The 9,585-nt window shown below is 40.2% G+C and overlaps 2 protein-coding genes across 2 annotated transcripts; both read left to right on the top strand.

The window, feature by feature from the left end:
* Positions 1-4,760: 4,760 nt before the first annotated feature.
* LOC309694873 (G-protein coupled receptor 4-like) lies at positions 4,761-6,236 on the top strand. The gene has a single exon (XM_082515108.1). The coding sequence runs from the start codon at positions 4,852-4,854 to the stop codon at positions 5,791-5,793; it is 942 nt and encodes a 313-aa protein (XP_082371234.1). The 5' UTR covers positions 4,761-4,851; the 3' UTR covers positions 5,794-6,236.
* Positions 6,237-6,245: 9 nt separating this feature from the next.
* gpr65 (G protein-coupled receptor 65) lies at positions 6,246-9,206 on the top strand. The gene is made up of 2 exons (XM_082515107.1): positions 6,246-6,578; positions 7,570-9,206. The coding sequence occupies exon 2, from the start codon at positions 7,580-7,582 to the stop codon at positions 8,543-8,545; it is 966 nt and encodes a 321-aa protein (XP_082371233.1). The 5' UTR covers positions 6,246-6,578; positions 7,570-7,579; the 3' UTR covers positions 8,546-9,206.
* Positions 9,207-9,585: the final 379 nt, after the last annotated feature.

The following is a 9,585-nucleotide window of genomic DNA, read 5'->3' on the forward strand; positions in this document are numbered from 1 at the left end:
TCTGTATCTTCTACAGGGAGTACAGAATTATTAGGCAAGTTGTATTTTTGAGGAATAATGTTATTATTGAACAACAACCATGTTCTCAATGAACCCAAAAAACTCAATAATATCAAAGCTGAATGTTTTTGAAAGTAGTTTTTAGTTTTAGCTGTTTTAGGGGGATATCTGTGTGTTCAGGTGACTATTATTGTGCATAATTATTAGGCAACTTAACAAAAAACAAATATATACCCATTTCAATTATTTATTTTTACCAGTGAAACCAATATAACATCTCCACATTCACAAATATACATTTCTGACATTCAAAAACAAAACAAAAACAAATCAGCGACCAATATAGCCACCTTTCTTTGCAAGGACACTCAAAAGCCTGCCATCCATGGATTCTGTCAGTGTTTTGATCTGTTCACCATCAACATTGCGTGCAGCAGCAGCCACAGCCTCCCAGACACTGTTCAGAGAGGTGTACTGTTTTCCCTCCTTGTAAATCTCACATTTGATGATGGACCACAGGTTCTCAATGGGGTTGAGCTCAGGTGAACAAGGAGGCCATGTCATTAGTTTTCCTTCTTTTATACCCTTTCTTGCCAGCCACGCTGTGGAGTACTTGGACGCGTGTGATGGAGCATTGTCCTGCATGAAAATCATGTTTTTCTTGAAGGATGCAGACTTCTTCCTGTACCACTGCTTGAAGAAGGTGTCTTCCAGAAACTGGCAGTAGGACTGGGAGTTGAGCTTGACTCCATCCTCAACCTGAAGAGGCCCCACAAGCTCATCTTTGATGATACCAGCCCAAACCAGTACTCCACCTCCACCTTGCTGGCGTCTGAGTCGGACTGGAGCTCTCTGCCCTTTACCAATCCAGCCACGGGCCCATCCATCTGGCCCATCAAGACTCACTCTCATGTCATCAGTCCATAAAACCTTAGAAAAACCAGTCTTGAGATATTTCTTGGCCCAGTCTTGACGTTTCAGCTTGTGTGTCTTGTTCAGTGGTGGTCGTCTTTCAGCCTTTCTTACCTTGGCCATGTCTCTGAGTATTGCACACCTTGTGCTTTTGGGCACTCCAGTGATGTTGCAGCTCTGAAATATGGCCAAACTGGTGGCAAGTGGCATCTTGGCAGCTGCACGCTTGACTTTTCTCAGTTCATGGGCAGTTATTTTGCGCCTTGGTTTTTCCACACGCTTCTTGCGACCCTGTTGACTATTTTGAATGAAACGCTTGATTGTTCGATGATCACGCTTCAGAAGCTTTGCAATTTTGAGACTGCTGCATCCCTCTGCAAGATATCGCACTATTTTTGACTTTTCTGAGCCTGTCAAGTCCTTCTTTTGACCCATTTTGCCAAAGGAAAGGACGTTGCCTAATAATTATGCACACCTGATATAGGGTGTTGATGTCATTAGACCACACCCCTTCTCATTACAGAGATGCACATCACCTAATATGCTTAATTGGTAGTAGGCTTTCGAGCCTATACAGCTTGGAGTAAGACAACATGCATGAAGAGGATTATGTGGACAAAATACTCATTTGCCTAATAATTCTGCACTCCCTGTATACTTCAGGTTCAGTGAGCTGTTAAAAGTAGCTGTTCTCAATCTGTGGCATGAGCCCCCCCTGGTGGGCCAGTGACCCACTACAAGTGAGGATGTGGACAAAAAGTATGGAAGTAAACAAAGCTTGAGTAGGAAAAATTAACATTTTGCAGATTTATAAGCGGTCTGCAGTTACTTTATATCTGTGCAATGTCAATGTCAAATTCTATTATTAGAAACCACCAAAACATTTTAAATAAAATGCACTTCCTAAATTTTGCCACAGTTAAATGTCTGTGTTGCACTACATGGGACATTTAGAGCAGATCTGGCCACAAATCAGAGATGGCATGAGTTTTATACACTGGATAGCAGCAAGTCCAACAAGCCTTTATTTGGTAAGCAGGAACCAGCTCTCTATGCAAGATATGTGGTTAGTGGGCTGTCTATGCCTGCTTTGTCTCAAGAGTGCACATTGCAATATCCAGAGGTGGGAAGTAACGAAGAACAAAATATTTTGTTACTGCACTTAAAATTTTCAGGAGGCTGTACTTCACTTGAGTATTTATTTTTCTGACAGCTTTTTACTCCTTACATTTTTAAACAAATTTCTGTTCTTTCACTTTTTACATGTTTACAACAGGCTCATTACTTTTGGTTTAACAGATTTGAAGGCAGTTATTTTTAGGTCACTGTGGGACTTCAAACAGGAAACAGATTAAAGCCTAAACAGTAACACATGAAAGGCAGTCCTGTTCACCTATCAATCAACAGGGTATGTGGCACACAAAGAGATGGCACAGCACCATGACAACTGCAGGTGTCCACAAGTTGTGGTTGCAGAACTTCAGTATCCAGCTGGCCCTGCAGGGGCCAGTTCAGAGGGAACTGTGGTGAATTCAAAGTAAAGTGCGGTGTGTGACTGCTGTGTGGCTGTGGTTTCATGGTCAGAGTTAAGTTGCATTAAGTGTAGCAGAGATGAATTTGAAGTTAAGCTGATGATGCTTAGATTCAATCAATCATTCCACCTTCATGCCACCTAGGAGAGAAAAAAAAAAAAAAAAAGACAGCACGTAGTGTACTGTCAGCGTAGAGAATGGAAATACAGGACAACGCATGAAACATCTGCAGACATCTTGTTGAATTCAGTTGTGTACATCCACAAACAGCAGCAGATCAGGTTATCAGAGCCTGTACACTAAGAAAATCTACTGGAGCCCACAATAGAAATTATTGTGAGTTGTGACTTCCCCCCCCAAATTGAGCAGTTAAAGCAGATTTTAGGGCTCCCCTGCCTACCGAATCCCACAAACCTCTTCCCTACTCATTTTCCCGTTTAGAAGCAAAGTCACCCTCTACAATATAGGCAACAGAAAATAAAGCTTTTTTTTCGTTACTTTACTGATTCAAGCCGAGTACCTTTGTTAATGTGGTGGCACGAAGGAGGATAACCAGTTAAGGAGACCACAGGATGTTGACAACGCCACCTGGGGAGGGAGTTACACCCCAGGAAAGATTTCTATAGCCAATGTAAATGTTACACTAGCTACCAAAGCCCACAGGCTCGTTATTAATAGCAGAGGTGAGGCTGATCAATTTTACAAATCAAAATTTATTACGGAAAATACTAAAAAACAGAACTGTAAAATCAGAAAAGTTCTTAAGGTAACAGGGCTGAGACCGCAAGACTGTCAATTAGAAGACTTTATTAACAAACAGTGATTAAAATGACCAGGCTCGCTGTCACGATGCTACCCTAGAACAATAACAGCTCAATAAAATAACTAAACAAATAGTGGAGAACGACCACTTGAGGAGGCAACCTAGAGGAGTTCCCAAGGGTGCCACCAATTACTGACCCGTATAGTTCCACTGCAAACCTCACTGTCACTCACACTGAAATCTAAATGGTGCAGTCTACCTATGCCCGGTGTGTACACTCTCACGCATCGGGGAGGGGATTCCATCTCACGTGCCTAGCCCCTCAACAAGCGGCCACACCTCCACTAAAGCAACAAAACAAAGCATAAAACGTTAAACAAATTAATAAAAGAGAAATAAAACAAACACACCCTAAGATACAGTTATTTATAAACGCAAGATTAAAATATATCAAACAATTCCGAGTAAAAGACTATAAAGCCAGGAGTCAGTCAAGGCCAGTCCATAAGATGACAACAGGCCACAACAAGACAGAATAAAAGCGAACAAGACTGAACAAGACAGCAGCAGTATGGCACAATTCTGTAACAAAAGAGGGAAACAGTCGTCAAGTTCCACCCTTGACGACTGAGTCCCACTTAACACTCTCTAAGGGCAATACTAGAATGAGCGGCTTTCCTGAAGAAATCAAACCGCTCTGCAACGCTTAACCACTTAACGCGCTTGACCACCTTGGATAGAACAGACTACCAAATGCCTCCGTGCATAGTGAAGCGCAGCTGTTTCTTATAAGGCCGCTAATTATCAGCTGGGAAGGTGTGGATGTCAGTGCTGCATTCGCGGACATCACGTAAAATCCTACTCAAAATCTACTTCACTACATTAAAATTAGATTTTAGACTTAAATAAACGCAGTATTCCTATTTTCTTTTTCACTTTCAGAAGTTGAATTAATCAACCAGAATCAGCATACTTTATTAATCCCTAAGGAAATTATGTGGGTTACAGTTGCTGCAGTATAAATAACAGTAACAGAAACAGACTACACTATTTAACAATAGCATATGTTACACATTTAAGACATTTAAGCAATAGCCCAATATACACAGATCACTCAATAATAAATATCAAGGATTGACAGAGTTGATTATAAATAAATATCAAGAACGTTAACAGGAATATTACAGAGTAGAAAAGAGCGTGTGCAAAAAGGATGTAACTGTTGCAGTGTTTACAGTGGCCATATCCCACTTTAATCCTCTGAGCTACACTGGCAGAACGCCATGACATGCAAATATATGCTGTTCCTGGAAAGTTATACAGAGTGTATAGAATGGGGACACTCTAATAAAGTAAATGATACATTTTGGCACATTTCCACGGTTTAAAAAACACAAACATATACTTGTGAAGTGTTTTCTAATTCTGTTGCATTTGTGGGATTTTACATTCACCAGTACTCGGACACGGAATTAAGAAACTTGATGAGCACATTTTGCTTAGTACTGTAAAAACAGGACAGCTTCCGTAAATCATCAAACACTGTTTTTATTTTGAGCACAACAACACTTCCCCATTATTTGCATTTTCAGATCTCGAATCGAATGAGCTTCCCATTCGGGCTTCAGTCACCGCTGTGTCAGGATGGACTCGACGATCACCAACAACACAAACTCATGCACGGCTAACTCCTCGGTGCAGAGGTACATGTATCCAACGGCGTACTCTCTTTTTTTTAGTGTGGGCTTTCCAGCCAACTGCCTGTCTCTGTATGTGGCCTGGATGCTGATGAAGAAGGGGAACAGCATGGCAGTCTATCTTGTCAGCCTGTGCATTTCTGACCTACTATACACAGTCACTCTGCCTATTTGGATAGTACAGGCCATGGGGCAACACATAGGTGACGAACTTTGCAACCTCATGGCTGTAATCATGTACAACAGCTTTTTTGTTGGTTCTGGTCTCCTTTGCTGCATCTGTGCTGATCGCTATCTGGCAGTGGTCTACCCACTCCACTTTAACTGGATCAGGGAGGTGAGGACAGCAGTGCTTGTGAGTATAGCTGTCTGGGCTTTGGAGATTGCCATCCACATTGTCTTACTTCACCACATGGGGGCGCTGCAAGCTTCAAGATACTTGTGTGATCAGCAGATACCCATGACACAAGAAGATGCCGCTGTTGCACTTACAAGGTTCGCCTTGAGTTTCTTGGTTCCTACCTTCATCATGACTTTTTGCTATCATAACATCATGCGCTCTATCAAATGTAACACCTCCATCCAAGTGGAAGACCGCAGGAAAGTGGGATGGCTGTTATTGCTACTCCTTCTAACCTACATAGTGTCTTTTATGCCCTACCAGTTGGTCATGCTGCTCAGGGCTATACTGGAGCCTGGGTCCTGCGTCTGGGCAACTAGGCTCAAAAGTGCATTCATGGTGACAGTTGCCACCACAACGCTAAACAGTACACTGGATCCTATAATATACTGTCTAATCAATGAGAGCGCAAAGACAGAGATTAAGAAAACTGCACAAAATGTGAGGTGGCTTTTTATGCGTGGAAAGCACAGTGATAGCTCTGTTTGAATGATTTCTTTCCCCTTCTTTCAACATAAAATGTAAATATAATGAAAATCTAACTATTATTTGGGGCTGTGCAACCTATATGTAACCTACATGTGATCTAAGTTTAGGCATATTAATTATTTTTTTTATTTCTTCTGTATATTTGTCTTTAATGTGATGTTTAATTTTAACTGTGATTTGTGTAATTTGAAATATTTGGCTGTGGTGTTAATAGTTTCATTTTGATCCAGTGTTCAGTATTATTGTGTATCACTGCACTTGAATATTTGAGTGTATTTTTGCACAAAGAGAAGCACACTGTGGAATTTTCCTACTAACCACTTGTATTTATAACACTTGACAGCTATTCATGCTTCCATGAGATACTAATAAAAAAAAGCATCTGTTCTTTTAGAGCGTGCAGTCATTGAAACAAAACCATAAAGACATATCTGCGCTGTTCAAACAACGAGCTGAAAAGACATCTATCACTTTATGGGACGATTATTGGCATCACCTCTACCTGAGTTCATGTCTGTTGACACACCAAACAGAGACACACACTTTCATATGGGCTTAAATTAAAATTACCTGGTCCTGTAGTTTGTTTTGTCATATCCTGTCACCCAGTAAATGATACAGTTGTTAAGGATAAAATGCAGCAGCTGCTGACCCTTCCTCTTCTTTCTAGCAGATTGATTAAGCGGTGAAGACGAAGAAACAGAATACGTCAGCCTTTCATCTGTTTTATTGGTTTTATTCTAAGAATTTATAGAAATTTGAGTGGAAATACAACTTGATACAGAGTAAGTACTTTGTTAATATGACTTTATGGTTTAAAGGAATACTATAAAAAAAATTTAACAAGCCCCTATCAAATAATTCCATTGCAATAAAAATGTGACCTTAGGATTTTCTATCATGTTGCAATATAACTGAGAATTTAGAGTACTTAGGAAAAGTTGTATTTGCAACTTTTCACATGTTTTTCGTGGTAGACAATATCAGGAAATGTAACTGTGAGGAAAAGTGAAACACAGTGCCAGTGTAGCAAGCTTGTTCATTGAAATAGCACACAACCAAAGCCTAAACAAATCTTGTAAAAATGACAGGAAATTGTTTTACAGTAAGGTATATGGTGAAACGTGATAACAGGGAAACAGACACGAATGAGTTTGTTACAGGGGAATTGACATAGGAAAAAAAAAAACTCTAAAGCAACCAGGAACTGAGAACAAGACTAAATGTGGAAATATATATAGAACAATATAAACAAAAATAAATGGTTACTAAGGAAAAAGTGGGGTCGGGGCAAATAAAGCAAACTAAGAGCGAACAGAAAATATTCAAATATAACTAAAAACTCCATGAACTCAAAACACTGGGTAAACAACCCAATGCTGCAAAAGCGAGGCTATTGTAACAATTTAATTGCACTTGCATAAGGTTGACTCACACTCATGCTGAATGTCAAATCAATCCGCACAATTGAAACACTCTGCCTTTTAATCTTAAACTACCAAAACAAAAGGGCTTACACTAAACAGCATCTTTCAACTATTCTTTCTAAGTAGTAAATTTTCCTCTTTTTAAAAAAATAGTGCATAGGTAGAGTTCTCCATTTTCACATTCCATTGATAATTTGTAGTTCCCAGTGGTGTCAGACTTGCCAACTTTAAAAAGTCCTTTCATGAGTTGAGATGTAGTCATGTGGCAGGTCTGTGAACTTGGTAGAGACTCTTACAGGTATTGTGTATTTACATCCATTCATGTATTGCTTCCTTATTTTTCTACAAGGTGTAAGCATATGAACACAACCTCTACAATGGAAAACTCAACCTTGACCAGTAATCATTCAGAATGTAACCTGGTCGACAATGCAGCCGGGAGAAGTTCATTTCTGTTGTTCTACATGGCTGTCGTTGCCATCGCCATCCCTTCCAACACCTTCTTCCTCTACGTATCCTGGCAGCACATTAGAAGGAGGAACGAGCTCGGTGTGTATCTGTTCAGTCTGGCGCTGAGTGACCTAACCTTCACTGTTTGTTTTATTCTCTGGTTGGACTTCCTGTGGCGAGGAGTTTGGATCCATGGGCGTTATGTTTGTGTGATGTCCATATACATTCTCTTCACCAACTTCTACACCAGCGAAGCTCTCCTCTGCTGCATTGCAGTTGACCGCTACTTAGCAGTGGTTCACCCATTAAAGTGCAGATGGTGGAGGAAAGTTAGCACTGCAGCAGCAGTCACTGTTACCATTTGGTTGTTGGTGGTCTGTTTCAACACCAGCACCATCTCCTGGGAGGACTCATACCATGAAAAGAAAAACTTTTCAGTGTGCTTTGACATTTTTAGTCCACTGTCAGCGACTCTCCTCCGGGCTAATGTAATGCGCTTCTTTCTGGGGTTTATTATTCCAGTTCTCCTAGTGTTCTTTTCCACCTGGAGGATTTGCACAGCTGTAAAATCCAATCAGGCCACTGACAAGCAGGAACAAAAGCAGATTTTAAAGCTATTAACATTGGTTCTTCTTGGCCTTTTGTTCTGCTTCGGACCTATTCATGTCATGATGCTTCTTCGCATACTGGTTAATGACTGCAGGAACATTGCATGGATCCTCTATCCCTACAAGATCAGCGTTGCCCTATCAAGCCTTAACTGTCTTGCCGACCCACTGCTTTACTGCTTCATTACTAGCACAGGACAGGCATGTGCCAGTCAGATTGTCCTCTTTTTGCAGGAAAAGAAGAGAGGAATTCTGTTACCTATTTAACCATAGGGATTGAGGCATATAAAACTTTTTGTCAGTAAGGTTATGCAAAAAAATACCAGCAGAATTTCACTGAACTTTGTGGATTGGTGGAGCATGGCTAAAAATAACAAAAAAGGCATTCAGAGAGCACATCTTTTGCAGAGTTCAGTGCAGTTTTGCAGTTTTAGAGGAAATGATCGGGAGCTTTTTTTTATTATCCTATAACTTATATTTCAGAAAACTGATGAAATGTTTGCTCTTTACTTTAATAAAGCTCAGTGACTACTCAGTGCAAATGGTTACATTGTTTTGATCGCACCTTCTGATTTTCATTAAAATCATAAAAATCCTTAGCAGTGACTTACTACTTCCGTGAGTGGACAACAAGACTGGAAAAGAGATATTTAAATGCCTGTGCTTATTTGCAACTGCTGATCTGATTTTGTCTCTTATCAGCGAGTTACTGGTCGGAGTGGTTTCACTTCAGCTTTTTAGTCACGTTGTTTGTATTTTCTGTCAGACAACTGTCTGGGTCAGGTGCCATGTGGAAAGAACATTTGCATTTAACAAACCAAAATAAATTTGCTCTTTCCATCACCACGCACACAACATTATGATCTAAAATGATTCTTTTTCAAATAATGCACTTTTCTCAATTGTCAGAGTGAATGATATATTCATGTTTGCACTCTTAAACTTTAACTGAAAGCACTGTAAATAAAAGAACTTTGTGAAATATTTGTCAGTGTTTGTTCTCTTAGCATCCTAGTCTCTGGCAGATTTGCTGGTATCCATATGGGAGTTGAGTCATCTTAATGTGAGCATGAAAACTTAGAAAGAAAAAAGAAGAAGTGCAGCTCCCCCAAATGACCGCTTGAGTTCTTAACCAACAGTGAGTCGGTATCCATGGACTCCCATTTTAAGAGATAAGCTTTGCAGCATTGTGCTTTTTGGAGAATTTGCACTGTTGTTATCTCACAAATAATTTGGCATGATATGCAGTTCATTGTCCTGACAGCTCATCCAAGAAGTCTGTGCTCATGTGTTGGTGAGTGAAATTC

Source organism: Aulonocara stuartgranti (genome assembly GCF_965226115.1).
Source record: "Aulonocara stuartgranti genome assembly, chromosome: 19".
Classification (NCBI taxonomy): domain Eukaryota; kingdom Metazoa; phylum Chordata; class Actinopteri; order Cichliformes; family Cichlidae; genus Aulonocara; species Aulonocara stuartgranti.

What these genes read in the sequence shown, in the direction of transcription:
- LOC309694873 (XM_082515108.1), top strand. Translation starts at nt 4,852, where the DNA reads ATGGACTCGACGATCACCAACAACACAAACTCATGCACGGCTAACTCC.
- gpr65 (XM_082515107.1), top strand. Translation starts at nt 7,580, where the DNA reads ATGAACACAACCTCTACAATGGAAAACTCAACCTTGACCAGTAATCAT.